Here is a 24,810-nt window from a genome sequence, read left to right as displayed (position 1 = left end):
AGCATTCTTGCAAGTATCTTCTCCTAGTGGTTTTGCACAATCCTCTGCTTCCCTATGTGTTGCTCTTGTTTTAATCAGTAATAAAAACAAATTGCTAGCCTTGGTGAGATACCAGTTGTGCTAGTTTGCATCTGAAACATGGAAATAAAACTGCCTTTTTTTCTTTCCTTAGTCTATGTGCCTGTAAGCTCTAGTTTGGCTTGCAAACTGCATAGCCAGTGGCCTTCTCTGACCAGTAAGGAGATATCTCATGGACAAAAGTGAATTTCTGGTTCAGTAGAACGTGACCTTAATTTGCATCTCTGAAAGGAAGATTGTACTCTGTTCTTGAGTCAGACAGCAGATGCATCAGCGTTCATTTATTTGCTATAGTGAGCTTGGGCTCATCACAGGCGCTCCGGCAAGTGGTGTTTAATCTTGCATTTTTAGCAGCTGAGTCTGCGTTATCTTGCTTCCCACCTAGAGATCTTTTGAATGGTGCAGGCTAATGCAGAAAGGCCTTTGTGGTCGATTCAAAGATTTTAAATTTTGGCCTACTCATTGCATCTGCATGTGCAAATATTGATTAAAGACCTGCTTCTGCTGTATTCCTTCCTGTTCCATCCTTCCTATGTCTGGACAGTACCACTATCTCATTTTTCCAGCCCAGTGGCTCATATCTGTATTTTCTGGGTCACTGTGCTAAAGCTGCCTGTCTCTTAAGCCTTTCCTGTTTTCCAAGAAATAGTCTTTTCTGGTATGCCTGTGCTAAAACTCATGGAGTTTTCATATTTGACTCCAGATATGGAGCAAGACATTGCTAAGCCCTAATTTTGCAGCAGTGTTTGCAAAGGATGAAGCAGTTTTTAGCTCATCATCTTAGTTGTATGGAGCAATCTCTTGTATTTTCTCAAACTTAGGTTAACTTTCAAAATACCTCTTTGCACCTCTAGTCTCCAAAGAAGTATCATAGTAATCACTAGTGGTCTCTTAGCTTCTGTCATATCTTTTTAAAGGCAATAGTTTGGGCAGGACACATGAGTATCTTGCAGACTTTAAAACTTTGCTGTTCCCTAACTTTGAAAACCATGTGTGGAAAAGATCAGCTGAAAGGTCTCGGACCATGCCTGCCCTCATTACACGCTGCATGATTTGGTAGGAAGGCTGTGAATGGCTGTGGAAATCCAGTTTCCTGTTACACCAGTCCTGTTGACCTTTATCCAATGTCTGCATCCAGCTCGAGTTGTGCAGAAAACCTTAAACATCTCATCTAATCCTATGGGCTGGTTCTTGCCAGCTGTTGGAATGACTTAAGTTTAAAAATGGTGTTTTGACCTCAACCTGATTTAACTTTGATCTTGTTCTGCTTCTGTCTGAGTTCTCTATAGCAAAACGTGATTCTGTGCAGCTATCTGTGTCTCTTGCAAGCTGTGTAATCTCTTCTTGAACATGTTGGTCCCATTCCACGCAGGATGTTTCTTCCTTGAGTTGTCATCACTCTCATCTCTTCTTTTCCTTTTTACCCACAAGATTTATTTTAATGCCACTGTCTGCAGTGCTGCCTAGAGGAAGGCAGAAGATGAAGCAGCAGAAAAGCATTTTCCTACGTGGAGCAACTCCACTCTCTTGCGGAGCCTTTTGTGCATGAAGTGCACAAGTGTTCCGTTGTGTTTTGCTGTGGTTCTGCTGCACCGCTGATGGAGGGGTCCCCTCTGGGTCTGCACTTATCACACCAGTGCAGTATCGATGAAATAGAGGTGTTACCAGCTTCAGCTGATCCGAGGTGGGAGTTGCTGTCAGTGTATTAGAAGCTCTTATAAATTCTAGTGGCACTACATACATAGTAAAACAGAGGAATGAGGGTGGTGAAACAGGGAGTTTGGAGAGAATGCTGGTGTTGCCCAACAGGTTTTAATATCTTCTGTTGATAATCCTAATATATTTAGTGACTGGGCTAGTAGAAAAGAGGGTAGACTTGATGTGACATGGGGTGCCTTTCAGGCTGCGTTTTGTTCCCCGAAACTGTCCCATGGGTTGTAATAGGTCTTGATTTGGGGCAGGGATCAGAAGTTTCAGAGATTACCGTCCTGCTGACGGTGCAAAGCATCCCAAACAGTTGGAGTGGAGAACAGCTCTGTTCGGAGGCTGGCAGCACGTACTTGTGCCGGTAGCCTTCATCTCACCCAGGCTTATGGCTAGGCAGCATCATACAATGTTCAGCCAAAAGATGTCGGCAGTGCTGGGGAAGTTGTGCCTGTGCACAGAGGTACTGTGTCATCCTGCCTGCCTGGGTGATGCTGGGACAAGCCTGGGCCACTTGATCTTCCACCCTGGGCACGCAAATAGGCGTAATGGGGTGATTTATCTTTCCCTTTTGAACACGGCTATTTCCCACTCCCTTCTTTTTATAGTAGTTAATGAAACTTGTGCAGGAAATGGTAAAGACCGCTCCTGGTAGACAGCTCGGGGCAAGCAACGCACCAGCTGGTCAAAAGAAGAAATTGTACTCAACTGAATGTGTCTGTGTGCTAAAACTGTACAGACTGAATTGAAATAGAAAATGGTAGAAAGATATGGGAAGTTTGAGCAGGGCTAGCTTCTGCAGGAGGAAAGCTTGAGTTTGCTGGGACTCTCTTGAGAGAGAGGCACTGGGTTGTAAACAGAGATTTTTAAAACCAAGTGGGATTGTAGGTGGTGTGTCTGGCTTGAAATGGAAGGAAGTGTTCTGTAGCATGTCCAGTTGAGCTCTGAAACTCACTGCTGCCTTTGTATGGACTTAGATTTTTTTTGCTGCCTTAGAAATACTGGATCACCTCACACAAGACAGGCCCATCGAGGCCCGTTAAACACTTGGATACCATCTTGCTGAGAGTGGCCAGGATGTCAAACACTCTGATGCCAGGAGATGGAGCAAGCATTTAAAAAAAAATTAAAAAAAAAATAAAAATCAAGCTTTCTTTCATGAATGTTCTGCTGGACTCTGGGGTGCTTTTGAGTTGATCCACAGGTGACTGTTCTGCTTGTTTTCGGAGGATGCTCAGAGCTTGATCTGGGGCACGTTGCTGAGAAGATCTGGGGAACTGTCTGGTCTTGGGAGCAGCTGTAGTCCTTGTCCCCTTTGATTGCCAAAAGCCTGCATGGGATTATGCTTCGTGGTTTCTTTTGCCTCTTTTAAGTGGCCCGTGAACTAGGGGAGGACATGGGACGGAGAAGCAGCAGGGGGGATGGAGTGGGGGCTCTGGAGCACCAGGAGGATGTGTGCTCCTGGCGTCCTCTCCTTTGCCCAGCTCCAGGGAGATGAGGCAGCGCTGTCTGCAACTTGCCGGAAGGTGGCACTCCTGCCCCATGGCTGCCTGTCCCCAGGTAAGGGTGGGCACCTATGGAGATGGGCAGCACTTAACTTGTCTCCTGAGCTTAGGGGAGAGGACGGTGTTTAAAAGCACACGAACAAAACTGACCCAAGAATGCAGCTAGGCGGCAGCCCCAAAGCAAGGTCTTCATTTCTTAAGTCACTTGCTACCACTGATTTCTGTCCTGTTGTGCTCCTCTCCTGGCACCACGCTGACTCTTTCCTGGCTCTGATCCTCTTCAGGAACTCTTCTGTGGCAAGTGTTGCATTGTTAGTACCAAAATATTGAGGAAGTTGGCTGATTTCCCTTTTGTTTTTTCAAGTGGTGGCCATAGCTGGCAGCCTCTGCCACTGCGTATCATGGCAAGGAAAAGCTCAACTTGTTGAACTTCCACGGTCTCTGTAATAACACCTGCTAGCTCTGTGCCTTGCTGGGCAGCTCCTTGCTGGCAGACTGCTGGTGCTTCCCTGTGTTTTTCATCTGACCGTAGTAGGTTCTGACTGATAGGCACAAGTTGGCTGTTAACACTTCTGCTCCAACACAAACAATAGAATGTTTGGCTGAGGGAATGCAGCAATGTTCTGTAGGGCAGCAACAAACAGGTATTAAGTGTACTTGAAACAGCAAAACCCACTTCCTGAATTCAACAAGCACATATTGACTTGTGGGATGGAAGTGGGTTTTAGGTTCTTCTCGGTGATGTGCTGCCCTGCCTTTCTGTAAAGGCTTTGTTCTTTGTGTTAGCCTGACACGGTGCCATGTCCTGTCTCTCCTTCCTTCCAGTGTTCCTGTATACAGTTTAGATAGAATTCTTTATCTGTGGTTCACACTGTCTCTCCTGACAGTAGTGTGCTGTAGCCTGATCAGATTGTCAGCTTTAATATTTTTCCGGGGGGAAGGAAGGGGGTTTTTTGCCCTTACTTCAGCACAGTTTCTTCCCGCTCTGGAAAGTCTGGTTTCACAGCAGCCTGACGTGAGGGCTCTGGCAGCTGATGGGCCCCTTGAGCCCTTGCAGCGAGCTGATGGGCAGAGAAGGGTTCGATCTTCTGCTGAGGTGGGGGAGCTGCTGGTAACTGTGTGGAAACTGAGTCTGCTGTAGGAGTGAGGTCTGAGGGGAAGCTAGGTCTAAACACTTTTTCCAAAGCTGTGATGAAGCTCGTCCTCAGAGGACAGACTAGGTAATCTTTTGTCTTTGCCTTACCAGTCTGCTAGGGCTGGGAACCGGGTTCTTTGTTGCCCTGAGGATGCAGCTGGGAACTTGACTTTCAGAATGTTTTTGTGGTCACAAGACGTGTTTTTGATGAGGCTGCATGTACCTCTTCCCCTTGCGCATGCCTTTTCTTAGCTGACGCTTTCCTCTATTACCTTCTCCCTGACCCAGTCCTGCTCTGCCTCTCCCCTGCACTGGATAGATCTAGTTTCTGCTGCACAACTTTGAATTCAAACTTAATCTTGCAGCAGTGGTTTTTCTGGAGCCAAATTGTTTCAATTGCTACTTGAGCTTAAGAGCAATAATCTTCTTCTCTGGATTAGGAAGTTGCCTGTCTTTATTCTACATATATACTGGAGTGTGTGGTATAACTGCAGAGGTTATAAAAGACGACTGCATCCTTTTGAAGTCTTTTCTTGCAGAAGAAAAAAATCCAAATTCTGTACATTAGTCACTTGCAGTTTATTTGGGTGAATGCAATAATCCGAAGGATCTTTCCTAATGCTGCTGTGGTTAAAAGTGCACTATACTATTTTCAATTAGTTGTTGACTCCTTAGTGGCGGTGGGATCGGGAAGCAAAAATTACCATAGTGGCCGGGGATCCTGCAATAAAAGGTTTATGAGCCTTTTCTGGCAGAGACGGTTTTGGCAGAGAAGCACAGGTTTCTGACAAACAGCTTCCCTGTTTGCAGGGAGTGCAAAGTTGAACTGATAAGCCAAGTTCTTGGAGGGATTATGCAATATTCAAAATTAGAGGGCATGTAACTAATGGTCTGGAAGCGATCACAGACTTGCATCCTGTGGGTGGTAGCATCAGAACTGCATCTGTTCTCCCGCATACCCAGAGGATACAGATCTCATACCAGTTTCCCAGAACCAATGTCTGTGAAAATGGACTGGGTTGCATGCCTAAGTGGTGGCTGTGGAAGTCATCTTTCAAAATGGTGTGACTGCAGGTGTCCTCATTGCAAAGGGACTCTTTGAAAAGTGAATTTCACTGTGTATTATGTTGAGTGGATGCTTCCCCCCCAAAAAAAAAAACCTCTAGCACCTGGAGAACACTTCATTTGGCCAGTGTTTGAACTGGAACAGTGTAACCTTCCTTCTGACCATCACTGTTCTTCTTTTGGAAGGTGTTAGCATGGTGCCTAGCAAGCACAGCAAGCCATGGTAATGATTGGAAAAGCCAGCAAAAGGTTCTCGGTGGCAATAAAGATGCAGCAAAATGCTACTGCTGAGCTCCAGATGTAGGCCTGTGTTTCACTAAGACAGACAAATCTTTAATGGAACTCTGCAGCCCTGAGAAGGGGGTCTAGCATGCAAGCTGTGGGTGATTAGGTGAGAATGCATCGCCCCTGGGTAACACCCGTAAGTGTCCAAGCTGATGCTGTTTCATCCAGAGGCAGTGTGAGGACTTAACTATCTTCTTGGGCTTTGTTTAAAGCTGAATCCCTTGGTGATCCTCAGCTCGCAGGAACAGTCCTACCACTTCCCTTGTGTTCCTTCTCACAATCTTCCTCTCTACAGGCTGGACAGTATGTCTGTTAGAGGCATAAAATAAGGAGGGAAGGAGTATGTTAAGAGGTTATCGGTGCTAAGGAGGGAAGGTTATTGGTGCTCCTCTGATCAATTTATGTGTCGTTGCAACTTTTCCGGAGGACAACCTGCGTGCAGTGCCTTCAATTGAATGAACGTTCGCTGAGCACTTCTGTCCCCATGCGATATGTTTCACTCCTTGACTGAAACCGTTCTCAAGGTCTTCTGGTGCTGGGCCTTAGCAGCATTCATTTTCCTTTTGCTTTTCCATTGGTTTGCCTCCCCCAGTGCTCTAGGCTGGCAAGTTCAGTCCAGAGAAGGCCTGGGGGCCAACAGCACTGCTTCTGAAGAATTCTTGAGGGCATCTTGGGTCCTAGTCCCCTCTTCCAGATCCATTCTGTATGCTAGTTTGAAATCTAGCAAATACTTCTATAGAGCTTTGCGTAAATACTGCAATATTTAGAGGCCAAGCAAAATCTTGCATCTACCCCACATGGTTTTCTGCATGTCAAGTGGGATGATGATTTTTTTTTTTCTTGTCTTCTGCTGGCAGCAGGTCTTTATGCACAGTAATGTTCTATATGTTGTTATGATTAGATATTAGGAAAAAATCCTTCTTTGAGGGTGGTGAGGCCCTGGCACAGGTTGTCCAGAGAAGCTGTGGCTGCCCCTGGCTCCCTGGCAGTGTTCAAGGCCAGGTTGGATGGGGCTTTGGGCAACCTGGGCTAGTGGAGGGTGTCCCTGCCCATGGCAGGGGGGTTGGAACTGGATGGGCTGTGAGGTCCCTTCCAGCCCAAACCAGTCTGTGATGCTGTGTTATTTAAGCCCAGACCACACATTTACTGGGAATCAGCTAAGGGCATTTAGGCCATTAAACTCAGTCAGCTTTCTTAACTACTTCAGGCAGTTTTGGGGACAATGTGAGTTTGTGCGGTTTAATCTTCTTTTATATCCTTGGAATTTTTTTAATAGTGCTTTACATGTAAGGAAGGTAAGAAAACAGTATGTGCAAGTTTAGCTTTTGGAGCTGGTCTGTGTGAAAGCAGTATGATTAGATGTTTCTGGTCAATATTTAAAATGTAATTAGTGCTGAAGTCTGCTCAGCACAGCACAGAGTGCCAGGACTCAGCCTTGCATACCAGCCTAGTGTTTCTCAAGCTCTGAGATCAAGCTTTGAGTTAAAGCAAATAGAGACTCTTACACGAGGCTGTGAGGTGTTCAAAACATTCCCTGGTGTTTCAAGTGGTTTGTACGCATCTAGAACACAATATGATAGTCATGAAGCTTCAAAATGTAAAGTACTTCATCTAGCTTTTTTTTCTCGTTAGCCTTTAATGCAGCTAACACTGTATGACTGCTTATGAGCCGGATGATACCACTGGAAAACTGAGGTCAGTATCCCAAGAGACCTAGACTCACTACAAGATGGTAAAAATCATGTGGAGATGTAGCTAAATATAGATTGATGCTGAGAACATTCCTGGATACTTGGATTTGAAAGGCTGCCACAGCCTCTGTAGTACTGTGAAGTTGCAACTCTTTGCTGTGAAATGGTCTCGTTGATCTAAGTTTAGCAGGGGACCCACTTACTGGCTGAGTGCCCTTGGTTTGTGGTGGCAACCATGACATTCTCAGCTTTCTCTTTGGCAGGTTCACGAACCTACCACTTAGGTGTGGTTTTTATTGGTGTGACTCTAGGAAAGACAGTGTGCAAAGATAGGAAGATATCGGTGCACTTTGAGCAGAGGCAATCACATGCTGCATCTACTCTTGCCATTCCCTGGACTGCCTGAGCTTCAGCTGCAGATGAGGGGTAAAACTGCTCCTGGCCAGAAGCTGCTGGTCTGACTTGCTCTAGTCTGAGCTGAAAAACTGATTTAAGGATTAAACTCAGTTCATCTACTATTATTCAAACAAGCCTCGGAGAGGCACTGAGGTCTTCCTGATGCGCAGCATCCCTCTCCTTTCCCATCAGGACAGCTATACTGTTATTTACTGATGATCTTAAAACAACACTCCAGATAGAAGCATCTTACTGTCGGCACTATTCTTAGTGTCAGCTACTGCTCTTTTGTGCTTTGAAGTCTGCGTGTTGCTTTTCACCGTGACTGCTTACATTGGGAGGTTGAGAGGGGTGTGACGAGCGGCTCCGCATACCGGCACCTTTGCTCAGGTCTTGAACCCAGGGGGATAGAGAGATGGGTCTGTGTACTTATGCACAAACCCAAGGAAGCAGTGGTACATCCAACCTGAAACTTTTTCCTTAAGTTACTTCTTCCCTCAGCCCCCTGAATACACGAACTGGATGAGCTGCAAGAGGGAAGTGCTAGATGCTAAAGTGACTATAGTCAAAACAAGCTCATCATCATTTAAAGCTGTCTCATGAATTCTAGCCGAGTTCAGAGTACTGCTCTGATTCCGCTGGAGATTTCCCTTTTTCATCCCAAAATAAACACATGCTTCTACAGTAATCTGAGCAACTGCCCAATGCAATCACATAGTGACTTTTGCCTTGCTAGCATTAGTCTGCATTAAAGTCTAATGCTGGTTTTGGAAAGCATTAAAGTTGCTTGAGCAATGCAATACCTTAACCCATCCTGGCAAAACCCCTGAGCTGCAGCCCGGTTCTTCCTTGCTATGCACTTCTGCATCAGCTCTCTGCATTTGCTGAGATGGAGGGCTGTCCTCATGACCCCTTGCAGAGCAGCTGTTAAGCTACAGTTTGGCAAGGCTTTCAGAGGATCCCTGAGAAACGCAGGTCATGCAATGTTCCGTCATTAGTCATGCTTTGTGATCACTTGCAGTATTGTTTACGGTTTCTTTAGTATCCTGGAGCAGAAAGCAATAAAAAACCAACCTATCTGCTGTAGGACAATGACTCTTTATGATTAGATTAGATTAGTAAGTGGGGGAGGGAGAAGCCCTAACTGTCTTGGGGTCGATGCCTTGCAGGGCTGTGCCTTCAGGCCAAGTTGTAAATGCCCCATGTGATGAGCTTACATGCATTTTATGTGCTCCCCTGCTAAAAAGCCTTTCCTGATATTCACCAGGCCATTGCAATCTTTCTTGTGTGTCTTGTTTATCTGTGGCTGTACTTAAATAACTCCAAAAGGAGGACGATGTAGCCATAGCGTACATGGCTCTTGCATGTGTGTTCTCCTCCTTGATTCTGCTTGATAGCTATCCACAGATGACTATCCCAGAAGTTAGCTTCTGGGGCCTGGCTCTCCTGTTTTCTGAGAGGTCTCTGCTGTGCCTGTCTGAGACCATACCTCCCAAAACCAGCAGTGAGAGTGATCTCTGTGACCTGCTGCTGCTAGAAGGAACATTTTACTCCCCAAGCACACCTTTTAGCTTCTCTAGGCGTATTCTAGCCTGGCTCTGTTCTCTTTATGTGAGTGTCACCCTATGTGGATTGTGCTGAACTGAGTGTTGCTGGAGGAGCAAAGATACTGGTTCTGGTTGTCCCGGACTTCAGGAAGCCGTAAACCATCATTGCTCTTATGCTGTGGATGGTATTTCTGTGCTTGCTGACTCTTTCCTGTCCTTTAATAAGAAATTCTACTCTCGTGTGAGATGCTACTGACGCTTCTCAGTATCAGCTAAAATTGTATTTCTGTGAATGTGAATTTCTGGAATATACCACACCTCAAGTCAGTGGGTAACAGGAAGAGCGAGGCAGGGCGTAACTGTGCACGTTGAAACGCTGGCTGAACATCCACTCTTTTCATGTCCATCTCCCTGCGTGAGCAGATAGCAGCTCAAAGCAGAAGTGAAAACATGTTTTTGCCCAAGAGTTTTGCTACAGTCTTTATGGAGGCAAGGTTGGGGGCTTGAGATGCGGTGCCATTCTACTGCTTAAATAAAGCCCTTCCACCCCATGTCACTGGCTTTAGCTTATATAGAGCCTCCGTGTAGTGCTTTCTCCTCTGAGCCTCTACTGAGTGTTCCCAGTGGCCTACTGCAGGGGGTTGTCCTCACCAAGGAGCTTGTTGGTCCTTCTACCAATCTCCCACCAGACCATCCTATGTCCTAATCTCTTTTCCATGCCAAGCAGACTGCAATAAGACTTCACAGTGTTGCAGGTGACCAACTACTCCTGTTTTCCGACATGTCCGATAGTCTGTTCCTCTTAACTAGCTGCACTGAGAGCTAGTGAAGGTTCAAATGCTTGTGCAGGGGTATGAGCTTGCATTAACCATGAAAGCTGAAACCTTTGAAGCTGGTAAGAACCCAAAAGGAGATGGGGAGGATGAGATGACAAAAGCTGCTCTATTAAACAAGTAGTTGGAAGCTCCTAGGAAAACTGCTGCCACCATAATAAATCTAATCCTTTGGGCCTGGGAGGAAATGTCAGTGTAGCCAGCACCTCTGCTATGGTCTTAGTACAGCTGTGCTAATGGAGGCAGATGTGTTCTCGTTGGGACCTGGCACAGGAAGGCAAGTGTTGCCCCTTCCACAGATGAGAGGAGGCTTTTCCAGCTGCCCTGGCACGAGAAGACTTGCCTCGTAGTCGTGATTGACTGAGCCATGGCTGCTTTTGCTGGGATCGAGCAGAGACTGACTGTGAATACACGTGGTCTGGGCTCGCTTGAAGGAAACGGGAAGTATCAGGAAGGACTAGGTAGTGGTGCTGGTGTCTGCCTGGCCTTGGCAGGCACAAGAAGATCTTTGTCCTGCTGCAGTTCTCTTGTTATTGTAAAAGGTTTGCAATGCTGTCGCAGTGGAAATTTGAATGAGAAATTTCCCCTCTGTCTTGTGCATGGTAACTCCTCTTCCTGCAGGGATTAATCCTTCTCTGACAGCGAGATTTAAGTAGTCTCAATAGGTACTCTTTCAAAAACTTGCTGCTGGGCCTCCTTAGAGGCCTTGGCATTTGGTCTGTAGACTGCATTTCCCCAGACTTCCTTGAAGGATGAGGAAACAAGCAAGTTAAGAGGTATAAACGAAATGCCATGCTATGCACTCTGGCAGCAGCAGAAGCCAGCTGGGTTGTCTTTCCTGGGACCATCAGTCTGAAAGCAGGAGCTTCTCATGTGTGAAGAGGGACAGATTTGGGCTGCTCTCCCCAAACCTTGCTGTGGCTTTCACGCTGAGCTGGACTGAGAAGACATGGATGAGCTCAGTGTGACTCCAGTAAGCCAGGAGCTAAGCTGCTTTGAAGACCTGCAAAGAGAAAGGGCTCCAGGCAGTTTCCCTCGGTTCCTCTTGTATGGTTGACTTTGGCCAGGCTCCTTGCAAGCTGCAAATATCTTGTAGACAGCGAGATCCGTGGTAAGCTGGGAATGGGAAAGAGGTGTGCTAGCGTATCGTACAATGACTATTTCCTTGCCTGTTCCTTTGCTGTAGGCCGAGTTGAAACAAATTTAGTCTGGTCCTATGTCGTTGCCTTGCTTTGATGAGAGTAGTCCTGCCTATGGTCTTTCCTGAAAGCTACTGTTCCACTAAGCGAACTTGCACGTTTGAGGTCAGATGGTGGAGCTGGGAAATGGATCTGCTGTATCCTTGGTCTGGCACACCTCATGGAGATGCATCTGCAGATGCTTGTATTTACTGGGAACCAGCTGCTTACTGCAAGGGACTTCCCCTCAGTTCTCATAAACAGGCCCTTCTTGCTGTCCTGGAGATTGCAATCATCGCCATGGTGAGAGTTGCACAAACAGAAGGCAGGATAATGACCTCACGGATTAAAGGGTAAAAGGAGGTTTCCTAGTGCAGGAAGCTTGTGCTGATTGCTGTGGTTCTAGATTGAACGTCCCTGGAAAGGTAGGCTGCAAACACAGAAGGGCTTTCTGCAAAAATAGTAGGGCCAGGAGGTAGGTACGTTACCAAGCCCTGCAGTGTGGAGAAAAAGGCAGCACCTGTTTGAGGAACTAAGGTGTGGATTTGTTCCTGGACGTGCCCTTTGAGCATATTTGAGAGGCAGCAAGCCCATCTAATAAAAACGACCGAAATCTGCCTTTAACTGGCTCCGCTTGTCCGCCTTTGATGCGGTTCAGAGGGAAACAGGGCTGCACTGTGTCCTCCTTGTTAGCTCAGAAATATACAGACATGCAGCATCCCGACGCTTGTCTGACAAAGGCGTGCAGAGCCTTGCCATCCCTGCCCTTGCCCTAGTCCCAGTGTGCTGGCCTTAAGTTCCCTTTTTTTCAGCCCTCAGGTACATGCTCCCCAGAGCACCAACTCCAGATGTGCACAGCTCCTTCTGCCGTTCTAGTTCAGGCCTGATCTTTTCTATCATCTAACTTTTTAGAGTTAGAGCTCTAGCAGCAAGAGCAAGGGAGCGTAAAATTCCAAATATCCTGCCCCTTTCTGTTTGCTGCTGAGGGACATTTGCAAAGGTATCTTCTGCTGACTGGAGGAAAAAAAAGAAAAAAAAAGAAAAAAAAAAAAAAGAAAATCCCTTGATGTTTTCCTGGTTCTCAGCTTGGTTGGCTTATGGCTCAGCTGGTGGTAAAGGTGCCTAGAGCACCACTCCTGTTCTTGCTGGGGACACTTTTCCTCTCAGCTACTTGTATTTATGTAGTGTCTCAATCCCTTGCTTGGACCTTCTACTTGGAGAAGGCCACTAGCCTTTCTTGTATTCCTAGTGTTCAGGCCAACTGTGTCTCCCTTCTCTGGCTGGACTGGGAGAACAGGGAGTTGATCTTTCCCCTCGGCGCTGGTGGGTGCCTCACCTGGAGTGCTGTGCCTAGTTCTGGACTCCTCAGTGCAAGAGAAATGTGGACATACTGGAGAGAAGGGCCACAAAGGGCTTGTGTTGGTGGAACTTATGCTCATGGTTACAGACTGAATGTCCCACTACTGCTGTGCCAAAGACTGAATCTGCATATCCTGTATAACGCAAGCGGAGAACTTGGTTAGGGACATCATAATACGGACTAATGCGAAAAAGCATGTAGCTTTTGATGACAGAGGTGTGAAAAAGCTTGCGTGTGTTTTTGTGTGAATGAAAGCTGTGCCAAAGCTGCCAGCCCTGTTGTTTTTTGGAAGGGAGCAGGGCTGCAGAAACGTGACCCTTTCTCCAGAGTCTTGGCAAGATGGAGCAGTGCTGCTGGCAGCAAAGCTGAGCTCAAGCCAGGCTATCTGCAGATTCCCCTTTGCTGCTGTCCCATCACTCGCGCTTTTGCACGTGCTCTCCAGGAAGCGTGCAATGCAAGGAGAGCAGTGGGAATGCTGGAAGGACAAATATTCCTAGCTATCTTGTGGGAGGGTGTGGGGAAGGTGGAGCCAGGCTGCTCTCGGAGGTGCCTGGGGTTTGGATGAGAGACTGATCAGCTTTTGGGAAGAGACTTTTCATTGTGAGTGTGGTCAGATGCTGAAGCAGAGCCCCAGGGAGGCTGCGAGATACACGTCCTTGCAAATAATTCAAAGTGCAGCTGGACCTGGCTGTGCTTGGAGCAGGACATCGAGCCAGAGACCTCCAGAAATCCCTTCCAATCTAATACCCTTCAGTAGTAGGTAGGAGATGCCCAGATGGTGCGGTTCAGCTGTAGCATAAATCACAGCCTGGGATTATCCCTTTTCCTAGGCTGGGATGATAGGGAGACATTAAGGAGGCACCTTACTAGTTCTTCACGTGAAGGGCGCATCTTTCTGGAGATGTTCACAGGGACTGAAGATGTATGCGCGCCTGGTGCTGGGTGCTGATTTTTACATTATTTGTATTGTGACAGGCTTCCTCTCGCGTTCCTCCAGGTACAGCTACATGATTGACAACGTCATTCTGCTGATCACTGGGACCCTGCACCAGCGTTCAATCTCTGAACTGGTGCCCAAGTGCCATCCTCTGGGAAGTTTCGAGCAGATGGAAGCCGTGAACATTGCTCAGACGCCTGCAGAGCTCTACAATGCAATCCTGGTGGACACTCCCCTGGGTGAGCAGAGCCTTTCGAAATACCTCTCAGCTGTGTGTGGAGCAGATGTCCCTTCCTCCCCAAGACTAACTAGGTCCAACTAAGTCTAAGTTGTGCTCCAGGAAGACAAAGCGAGGGGTAATGTACAGATACAGTGCCTGGGCTTGAGTTCAGGTTTATGCCTGTCCTATGGTTTACCTCCTGAGAACCAGCTAGCTGTCTGTACGCTTCAACAAATGTCCAAACCAGCACACTGGTAGTGCAGATTGCTGCAGTTTGGTTTGTGAGAGCCAGGCCTTGAGCTGTCACGACACTGCAGGTGTAGCTAGATCTGATCTGCTAGATATGTCCATTTACCAGCTCTTCTGGGAATCCTCACCTGAAATTGAGGAGGAAGGAGAAAGTTTGAGAGGTCTTGGACAAAGTGATCTCTTTAATAATCGTCATGGAACACATGGTACACCTGCTTCCTTAGTGAAGGGCTCTCAGGTCCTCTGCTGGCATGAGTCATTTAATGTCCAGCACTTTTAGTTTGACCATTGGGCGATTTCTTGTAGGCAATTTTTGTAGGTCATCATAGAGATCTGCACATACCCGGTCTGTTCTGAGGCTGATAAAATTAGCTCTAGATCAAGGAAGGCTCTTTACAAACCAAAAAACCCCAACGAGCAACAGCAAAAAAAAAAAAAAAAGTCTCCAGAAGCCTTTTTAAGCTGCTTGTATAGCAGGATCCTGCACTGAGGGATACTGTCTCGCAATTACAAGCCTTGACCGGGAGGTGCATGACAGTAAGACCAAGTGTTTTATGAACAGTCGGACAGATATGTCCTTTAAACATAAAAGGTGTAGGAAGTGGTTCTGGAGAAAAGATGGAAGGTTTTTTTGCAGCAGTAGGAGACATAGTCACAGGAGATTTTCTAGGTTAGCATCTGTGGGCAAAAAAGTAATGAGGTACGCCTGAGTCGGCGATTAATCATTTTTTTGGGGTTTCTAGAAAGAAAAGAACACTTTAGATCATCATATTGTCTTTGATAGAAATAGTTGGTTTTGGAACTGAAAGTGCTTTTGCAAATGCTCTGTGTAATAATGGAGCAAGTGAAGTAGTTGTCATGGAAAAATGATTTGCCAGATAGAGCCCAGCAAAGGAGGGAAAACATGTCTCAAGAGATGTGGGTTGCAAGGTAGGGCAATCACACAGCAGGAGAACTGAGAGTTGAGCCCGCTGTAGGGATGACGTGTGGGAAGAAAATACTCCTCATGAGTAAGCGAGAACCTTCCAATTTTGGGAGTAAGATAGAACCAAGTATTTCAAAGATATTAGTTCTCAGAGACCTTAAAACTTCCAGCTGTGTATGAAGTGAAAATGCCCTGTTACGCTGGCAAGGGGGTTCTGGAGGATGAGGCTGCCACTTGAGGGTCTTTGCCTCTTGCGATCGTGCACTTGTAGATGAGTGACCTTTGCCTGTTTCTGCCCTAGCTAGGCTGAGTTCTTCAGACCTTTGCCCTGACGGTGCCCTTGAGGCTGTCTACCATCTAGTGTGGCGTTTCTTCAGCAGGAGAGCATGGGGAGTAGCTGTGTTGCCTAAACAAGCAGGCACGCAGGCTCCAGTTGTTTAACTTGCGCTCTTTCCAGTGACCACACGCAAAGAAACAGCAGCTCTATCTACTAAAAGTACTTGAGTAGCTACGTGGCTTGGTAGGAATGCCTAACCCCAAATGGCTTTCATAGGTTAGCAGGGCAAAATAAGAATTGCCGTTAGCCTAATTTGGGATATTGGAGGGCCAAGAACTGAAATAGCTGTGTTCTCATTCCTCTGCTACTCTGAAGTAGCCACTGCTTAGCTATCCAGGCTAGCCAGCGAGTCCTGCAATGAAAACCAGTCCTGGCACACTCTGTTTTCATTTTTGCCAGCCACAGGGAGCAGTGCTCCTCCAGCTACGTGGCATTGGTCTCTGATACTGTCGCAAAGAAACCTCTGCAGGGGTTAACCCCTGTTCAGGACTCTCTAAACCCGTGGTGTGGCTGCTCTCTGTGCCAAGGAGCTCATGCTATAAAAGTGGTACCCGCCAGAGGTATGAACCTGCATCGTACCTGGTTTGCCACACAGAGCGGAGCACCGGTCAGTTCTCAGTGTGAGTGCAGTGTGCTTTACCCGCAGCTGGACTGCGTAAGCTGAGGAAGATCATGTTTCTTTATGTAGCAAATTCAGCAAAGTTGGTTGCTGTGTGAGAGTTGAAGAAGTCATAAAAGCCCTGTCAATGGGTTTTATTGTGCTCTTGCTAACAAGCGAGTGGTACAAGAGCCTTATGTTGCACTAGACTTACCTTTATCCGCAGCTTGCAATACTGTGTGTTAGGTCTGAAACCTCTCTGTGTTCTTTAGGTGGCAACAACTTCTCAAACTCCCTCCCAGAGATACTCTAGCAAAATATGTAAGGCCGAGTTTCCTACCAAAATACACGAGTTCATCCTGTCTCCTGTTGCTTACCTCCAGCTGGAGAAATAAAAGGCCTTGGAAGAAGTGGAAAATGGGACTGATAGACCTAACCAAGGGAAACAGCTCCTGGCTCCAACCCTGGAGTGTCACGGGCTGCAGGAGCTGTGGCATCCCCATGCCTCCTTAATCCAACTACGATATTGGAGGATGAGGGAGAAGCGCAGCACCGGCTTCCTCAGGACTCACTACCTGCTGTCTCGCAGATGTTTAAGCACTGCTGCCATGCTGTAGCAGGCAATTTGGAAGCTGTCTTGTCACCTCTGAGTGCCTGCATCTGGGAACAGTTTGGGTTTTGCTTATTTTTAAATACAGGGTGCTCTGGCACTGATGATGGGGACTAGAGCTGAGAATTTCTGCTGAGAATAGGCTGGTGTGAGAGCCCCAAAAATGATTGTGGCCTGGGGAACCATGGTGGAGCCTGAGGTTTTGAGTCATGGCAGTTTGGTGGCTGCTGAAGATAAGGGCCAGGCCTAGGAGGGACGAGCTCAGCATAGGGTGTGCTTCTGTCTGGTATTGTTGAGGAGTCTGGAAAGTGCCAGGCATGGGCCTGGTTAGGGCAACGCTAACTCTGTCTGTGGCTCTGTTTCAGCTGCTTTCTTCCAAGACTGCATATCTGAACAGGACCTGGATGAAATGAACATCGAAATCATTCGAAACACGCTGTATAAGGTAAATGAGTCTCTGGGAAGGGAAAGAGATGTTAACTTCCCTCTTTTATTCCTAGCATGACTAAAGCTCTGTCTTGGGTCTGGAGCTGGCTTTCTTCAACCAAAGGGGAGAGGATATTTTCCTCTTAGAGTAGATTTAAAAGTAAATTTGCTTTCTCTCCATTTTCTTCCCTGGAGTGGTGACAGAGTGAGCATGACCAAGAACTAGTTGCATCTGCTGGAAAGTAAAGATAGAGCTCTTGGAGGGGCCTGACGTCCAGTCACCCAGCTCTGCAGAGTTAGGGTACCAGAGCTAGGCAGAGTGACTTTTTTTTTGGAGCTGTCAGGCTGTCAAGAGTCTGTGCAAGAGATTGGTTGTGGGTTTTTTTTTTTTTTTTTAGAGCTTCTGCCTTTGAATAAATTTCCTCAGGCCCCAGGCAGGCTGTTCCTTAACCACACGAGTTTAGATGTGTAGTTAACTGCATGCAAAGGGCTAAAGCGGCTTGATCCTAAACTTGGTTGAAGGGCTTCCATGGGCTTGGCTCTCTTTCTCGAGCTCTTTCAGAAGAGCCTCCAATAGTCTGCTCAAGCCTTCAGTGGCTGTGGTTGGAGTTAGGTGCTCTTGGTAGAGCAGTGTAAAAGGTGCAGCTGGGGTGGAGGAATCCTGCAGGCTGGGGACAGTATTGGCACAGGGATGTGGAGGGGCTAAGGATCTCCTTGTCCTGAGCCTGCACGGGGAGCTGTTGTCTCCTCTGCAGGCCCGGTCTGGTTTTAGCTGGTGGTATCAAAGCATGTGTTTGTGCAGGCTGTGGCTATCGCTCCATCTCAGCTCTCCGGATTAAGGGTGGGATGCAGATTATATCTGCCAACCTTGTTTTGGCTGGTCACAGCCAGCCTGGAGTCAGCATGACCTCTGCTTCCTAAGGAAGCCGTGGCCCGTTTGGTGAGGCAGAGAACAGGTCAGGCGTGAAGGAAAGAAGGCAAAGGGAGGGGAGAAGGAGCCGCTTGTGGCCTCTGGCATGTACTGGTCTTTTGCTGTAACGGGGGGAGGTATGCCTGTACGCATAAATACCTGCACCCTTGCAGGGTGCAGACCTCTGAGATGAGGCAGGGAGCAGAGTAAGCACAGCGGGGAGTGGATTGGGGGGTGCTGTCTCCTTTGGTCCCAGCTGCCACATCCTTTCCCATCTCCTCTTTGAGGATGGATGCTGCTTTGCGTTCTGCTCTTTCTACCTCCAGATTGACATGTGGATGCCTGGCACCCCTTGGTGTGTGCTGGGACTGGTTCTTGATAAAGAGCAGCCCCAGCGGAGCCCAGGGGCTCTGTCAGTAACAAATCACAGGGATGCAAGGGTGGAAAAGGTAACCGCTGCTGCCAGACTCTCACTTGAAGCCACCTCTCTCCCCCAAGGACTGGAAAATGTGTAATACAGTGCAAATGGTCTTCATAGGCAAATGAGGGAAATAAAACCAGGTCTTAAAATCTGCACAGAGCTGCTCAGAGGAACAGAGCAGGCAGATGCCTGTGTCCAGGGGGAGTTGGCATGGGAAGGGGAAGCACCACCTCCCAGGCCTACTGGAGTTTTTTTTGAAGGAATCTGCGAGCATGTAGACAGAAGGTTTGAACAGGATTCATAGGAGGAGAGTAATTGCAGAGGTTTCATGTTAGCCATGACAAGTGAGAAGGTTCTCAAATTGAAATATGGGTAAGATGGGGAGCAGAGGTTAAAAGTAAGCAGTCAACTTTTAGTATAGAGGGTGGTCAGTAGCAGAGTCCCGCAACAGAAGCATGCCGGCATTATCATCTTCAACGTTTGCTCCCTTTTTTCCGTGTCCTAAATGGATATGTTGAAGTGAAGCTGGCTGACTGTTGGCCTTTGGCGGCCTTCTTGTAGGAACCAGCTGAAGGAGCTTTGTGACTGGACAATAAAATATAGCAGGCCAATCAATGTGGATAAATGTGGAGTGATGTATGGGAGAGGCAAGGAGGTCATCCTAACTCTGCTTGTACAGTGAGGCTCTCCTTGTTCCTTTCTACTACTAAATGAAATCTTGGGTTATGATTGACCTAAGCAAGTGCTTCTGTGTTCATCTGTAGTGCGTTTGTCCTGAACTCTGTCTCGTTCCTCTCCTCTCTGAATATGAACAGCAGAAGTTGCTAAGGAGGACATGTTTAAAGGTTTGGGTACAATGACTTCTGTATGAGAAACTACAAAACCAGTTGGCATTCCTCACCTGGAAGAGGAGTGAATTGGAGCTGTGGTGGTAACCGCAGGAAGTGTTGGAGAAGTCAGCGTGGATGGACAGGCCACAGGTCTCCCTTCAGGCTGGGTGTGATGGACGAATGAGGCTAGCAGGAGGCAGAATGAGTGGGTTCACGGAAGTAAAAGTCCATTAAGGATTATTAAATGCAAAGTGATTACAATTTCTGGGGTGAAGGTTTCAGGACACTGGAGAGTTTCTGTAAATTGCCGTCACCTCCGGAGGGGTCCACAGGGGAGGGTACCCAGTGCGGCTGTTTTACAGCCTGTGCTTCCATGGTGCCTGTGATGCCGGATCCTCACTCGGTGCTGGATATTTGAGTTCACCTACTTTTGCTTCTAAAGCCTTAAGTTTGTGTGTGAGCTCTGGGAAGGGCAGTCACTGAACCTCTCACCCGGGTTCCCTCTTCTGTCAACCTCAAGCAAAGTCCGTTATCCATGGCCTTGTTCCTGTGTAGCTCTGCAGACTGATGCTCTGTGCTCTCCTGTACTTGAGCAGTGGCGAGTTTGTTTCTTTGATGTGTGATGCTCACCCAGCAGCATCCTCTTGCACTGTGTGTGGTAACAAATACTTGCAGAACACAGTAATCCAGGTGCTTTCCTAGTGCAGAGGCTGAGGGTGTCCAACACGTGCATTCTTGGTCCATCTTCAGTCCTGGAGCTGCTGTGACAAAGCAGAGATTTGTGATGTCTCAGGATCATTGTATTCCGTCCCTTTTAAGTGATTCCGGTTGCAGCTTTCTGTCTAGGGAGGTATTTTATCACATGATGGCTCCTTCTGAGAGAGTTTTTGCTGAACAGCACTTTTAGCCATGCACTGCCTTCATGGGCTCCCCCTGGGAGATACAGTCATCTTCCAGCTGGATTACGGTACATCTCTGCAAAGGATTATGTTTCCTGGAGGCAGCGTAGCTGTGCCTAGCCTTATATGTTTTCTGCAGTGCTCCCGTTGGGATGGAGACCAAGCGGCTGCAGTGCAAAAAGAGAATTACAGAGGATGGCTAGTTTCCTTCACAGATGTCCTGTCTCATCTCTTGACTCTGCTTACACAGCGGTACTTTCTGAGCGTAGGTCTTGCAGCTATAGTTGTGTGGCTTGGCATGTTTGTGGAGGCCAGAGCGGGGTCAGGAAACCATGTGAGACTTCAGTAAATGCTTTGGAGTTAGACGCCTCAAAGGAGCAAAATAGACTTTAACCTTGTTGCCTGGGGATCCTGCCTGCAGTAAACTCATGCAGTCGCTTGAACAAACCCAACCACAACCCTTCGTGCCTCCAGCTCCTGGGGGAAGCACTGTCCCTCATGTGTGCTTGGCAGCCAAGTTCACGTGGGATGAGAGTGCCTGTGCTGTGTTATAAAGTGTTTGGAGCATCCCTGCCTGCCGTTTGTCCCCTACTGAACGGCCCTGCGGGGCAGTAGATGAAGAGTGCTCATCTGCCGTCTCTCTTCCAGGCTTACCTGGAGTCCTTCTACAAGTTCTGCAAGGTGCTGGGAGGTACCACAGCAGATGCAATGTGCCCGATCCTGGAGGTAGGTCTGGAAACCCCTGTAGCTGGATGGTATTGCTGTGATATTCCTTGCTCGGGCCCAGCCTGTCTGCCAACGTTAAGGATGCTCAAGATATTCTTCAGTATCCCTGCACACTCTGCTCACTGGGAGACCTAGGAAAACACTGCCTGCGCATGACTTTGGACAGGTTGGGTTCCCTAGTCCTGATCTTGCCAGATGCTGACACATCTGTTGCCTTCATGGCAACATTTCCATCCTCTCGCATGGACAACGAGCTGGAGAACAATCAGAGCTGTTCAGAGCATGGCCCGTCTCCATGCCAAGGCTGGCTGTGGGATGTGCAGGGCTCAGGGGCAGTGGGTAAGAGAGACTCCAGGACCTTGGCAGGGTTCTGATTTATGCCTGGGGTGGGAACTTCCTCACCTGACTGCTCCCTAGGCGTCAGCTACTGGGCATACTGGGAGCCTGCACCAGTAGCCTGTGCGCGTCCCAGGCAGCCTGCTCATGCTGCCCTCTGATATGGCTCTGTTCAGAGCAGCGTCGGTATCTGCTGGCCTCTGGCAAAGATGCTGCATCCCAAGGTGAACCGCTCTTCTCCCACAGTTCGAAGCTGACCGGAGGGCCTTCATTATCACCATTAACTCATTTGGGACTGAGCTGTCCAAGGAGGACCGTGCAAAGCTGTTCCCACACTGTGGCAAACTCTACCCTGAGGGCCTGGCTCAGCTGGCCAGAGCAGATGACTACGAACAAGTCAAAAATGTTGCTGACTACTACCCTGTGAGTGCTTCGGGGTGAGGGCTGGTGCAAGGACCTGCTCTGGGTCAGGGCTTCTTGGGGATCTGGGGGAACTTGTGGATTGACAGCCTGGGGAGAGCTATCTTTTGCTGCTACTGTTGGTCTTGTGCTCTGCTTGGCCAAGGTGGAGTTGGCTCGCCTGGGATGCTGTTGGCTTGTTAAGTCATGGCTGCCATAGCAGTGGTGATAGGGAGACCAAGTGTGCCCTGTGCACCCCATCCCAGGGTGTGGGGACTGCCCTCGCCACCAAACCCTTGGGGTGTTGGTGTGGCAGCACCGACGGTTTCTCTTTGGGTGGTTGGGGGTGGAAATGTGTCTTCAGTGAGAAGTAGTGTGCTGCATCTCCAGGCCTAGGGGTTCGCTCTGAGCTCTGGTTCAGTCGCAGGGGAGACACTGACCTGGGAGCACGCGTTTGGATGTGTCTGGTTTCCTTAAGCCGCTCTTGTGCATGGCTGGGGACCTGTTTGGAGTCAGAGCACTCAGTGTTCCCTTGCTAAAGCAGCCAGGGCACGTGCCAGTGTTTGTGGGCACAGGGGCCTGGCCCAGACACTCTGGTCTGTATGTGGAGGCATCTGTACCTGATGCATCCTCCCTGCAGACTCAAAGCGATGATATGGCTTTGAGCACCGCACGTTTCAGAGAAGGGGTAGGATCTCTGGCTGGACAAGCTCACAGATGAAATAAAGGCTTTCTTTGCCTCTCTGGGGATTGCCTTCAGCCGGTGTGCATGCAGCGCAGCCTCGGCAGCATCCTGTTGCCATTGTTCCATGTGCACAGGGCAGGCTCTTGGCTTCTCTGTGTCTTCTGCTGACCTGCTGTGGTGGCTGGGGTGTCTGTTTGATGTACGTGGCCTAAGAGCGCTGCTGAACTTGGAGGGCTTTGGGGTTTGGGTATACCCTCTTCTAATGTCTTCCTGCAGGAGTACAAGCTGCTGTTTGAAGGGGCTGGCAGCAACCCTGGAGACAAGACTCTTGAAGACAGGTTCTTTGAGCATGAGGTGAGTGAGCCCTGAGACACTTCTCAGCACGTGCTTACCTGTGTCATTTGCAAAGCTCAGGGTAGCGGCAAGCTTGTCTGCTGCGCTGTCAGCAGTGCTGTGGATGAACAGAGCTTGGGGGAAGGAAAAGGACGCTAGCCCGCTGCTTCAGCAAGGGAGTGGGGGCCCAGCATGGTTCTCAGTCCATGTTCTCACCCAGACAGATTAGAGCAGTGTGGGAGGCAAGTTTGGGGCTGCTGGTGGGTATTTGGTGCATCGATAACAAAACCAGAGTGTAATTATGTGGGAAAGGAGGATTTTCAAATGTCAGAGCCTGTCCTGAGCCGTGTGCTGTAGGTTAGAGCTGCCCCGAGGACCTAGAGAGGCGCAGAGCGAGATGCCTGTGCTGAGCCCTCCAGCCTGCTGGGGAAGTCATGAGACCTCCCAAGCTGCTCCAGGCCTTGCCTTGGCCAGATCCTCCCATCTGAGGTGGACAAGTGACACATCTTCCTCTGGGCTTTCCCCAGGTGAAGTTGAACAAGCTGGCCTTCCTCAACCAATTCCACTTTGGAGTCTTCTACGCCTTCGTAAAGCTGAAGGAGCAGGAGTGCCGTAACATTGTGTGGATCGCAGAGTGCATCGCTCAGCGGCACAGGACCAAGATCGACAACTACATTCCCATCTTCTAACCCCACTCTGCTCCTGTCTGACCCTCCCGCCCCTGGAGTCCGGAGGGACCCCTGTCTAACTCCCCGAATTATCCCTTGCCCAGATTCCAGGGATGTCCCATCTGTGGAACTGGCTCAGATGAGGAAACTGTACAGTTGCTAGTTAAATTATTCACAAGCTGAAGTTTGAGTTGTGTGCTGTGAGGGGTCCCGGAGGGACCAGTGGCACAGGCTTGGCCCTGTGTAGCAGGAGGGACACCTCCTGTTGTGTGTCTAATAGTCCCCATGTTACTGTACTAATCCACTGTATGCGCTTCCGCTCATAGAGCAAGCACCAGCTGGGGGATTGCTGCCTCCGAGAGGTTCCCGCTGCCTCCGAGAGGTTCCCACTGCCACAGAGGAACGCATCGGGTCTGCCGTGGCCAGGGGTCCTCTCTGTCAGCGCTCTGCGCGCCTCCTAGTCAGTGTTGTTCCTGTGAGATTTAGTTTGAGTGTGAGTTGTAGCGTAGCCAATGCTGCTGTGCAATCCCTGCATCCTCCTGTAGCTAACCCTGACCTGGGAGAGACTGGGCAGCCCTGGCCAGGACTGGGAACGCCAGGGCAGAGCCAGAGCGCCAGCACCATTTGCACTAGTGCAGCTTTGCCATGTCCTCAGAAGCGAATCTCATCAGCCTCCCCCCTGCCCTGCAGCTTGAAAGGGCTCCGTAAGCTGGCTGAGCTCCTTCCTCCCCTGAAAACCCACAACCATCCAAGAGTCGGGGCTCCTCTTGGCTCTGTGGATGGTGCTGGACCCCTGCACCCCCAAGTGGTGCGGACATCCAGGCTGGTGCAGCCTCCTCCCCTGCGCAGGGCATCTGGACTGGCACGGCTGTGCAGCTGTACGGACACAGCTGGCTGTTGGGCAGGGCAGCCCTCAGATCAGGCTCCACATTGTCACCTGGATGAGTACAGAGAGGGGCCAGTGGCAGAAATGTCCCACGCGCTGTCCAGGCCCTGCTTGTCTGTGGTTAGGGGGTGGGAGCCAAGCCCTGGGCATGGCGTGGCAGCCCTGCTCCTGGCTGCCAGCTCCCCCTGGCACTCGAGATCCGGGAGATGTCCCGGGCTGGTGTGGCAGTGGGGAAACCTTGCTGGTGGGAAACGCATGCTTGGTGCTGCTGCTGGGAGGGATGGATGGAGAGTGGCTCTGTCCCAGCTTGTGCTGTGGTCACCTCTGCAGTGTTTGTTATGCCATGACCCCCCCTCTCTACACCAATAAATACCTGCCTATTGCACTCCGCTCTCCCTGCTTACTTGGGGGCCTGTTCCCCCGTCTCCAGGAGGAGCCTGTGTCTGACACGGAGCCTCTTACCCACAGTAGTTATTGGTATGACTTGGGGCTCTTGCTTCTACCACAGGCAGGGAGGTCTTGCCCCCCACTGGGGGCCCTGGGCGTTTGCACTCCAGCCCAAGCTGTGTGTGGTGCCTGGTCTGTGGGTGCAGCTGGGTGCTGAGCTGGTGGGTGCCCAGGAGCTGTAGCCCTCACTG

General features: G+C 49.1%; 1 protein-coding gene across 4 annotated transcripts in view; it reads left to right on the top strand.

The window, feature by feature from the left end:
* Positions 1-24,557, top strand: part of ATP6V0D1 (ATPase H+ transporting V0 subunit d1) — a 35,634-nt gene extending 11,077 nt beyond the window's left edge. For all 4 annotated transcript variants that reach the window (XM_075765908.1, XM_075765906.1, XM_075765907.1 and 1 more), the window contains 6 exons: positions 13,775-13,953; positions 17,019-17,098; positions 20,788-20,865; positions 21,448-21,624; positions 22,562-22,639; positions 23,146-24,557. In XM_075765908.1, coding sequence (XP_075622023.1) covers positions 13,775-13,953; positions 17,019-17,098; positions 20,788-20,865; positions 21,448-21,624; positions 22,562-22,639; positions 23,146-23,307 — 754 coding nt within the window. In that variant the 3' untranslated portion in view covers positions 23,308-24,557. The remainder of the gene's footprint in view (positions 1-13,774; positions 13,954-17,018; positions 17,099-20,787; positions 20,866-21,447; positions 21,625-22,561; positions 22,640-23,145) is intronic.
* Positions 24,558-24,810: the final 253 nt, after the last annotated feature.

The sequence above is a fragment of the Balearica regulorum genome, chromosome 13, assembly GCF_011004875.1.
Source record: "Balearica regulorum gibbericeps isolate bBalReg1 chromosome 13, bBalReg1.pri, whole genome shotgun sequence".
Classification (NCBI taxonomy): domain Eukaryota; kingdom Metazoa; phylum Chordata; class Aves; order Gruiformes; family Gruidae; genus Balearica; species Balearica regulorum.
This window is presented reverse-complemented; position numbering and strand designations above follow the sequence as displayed.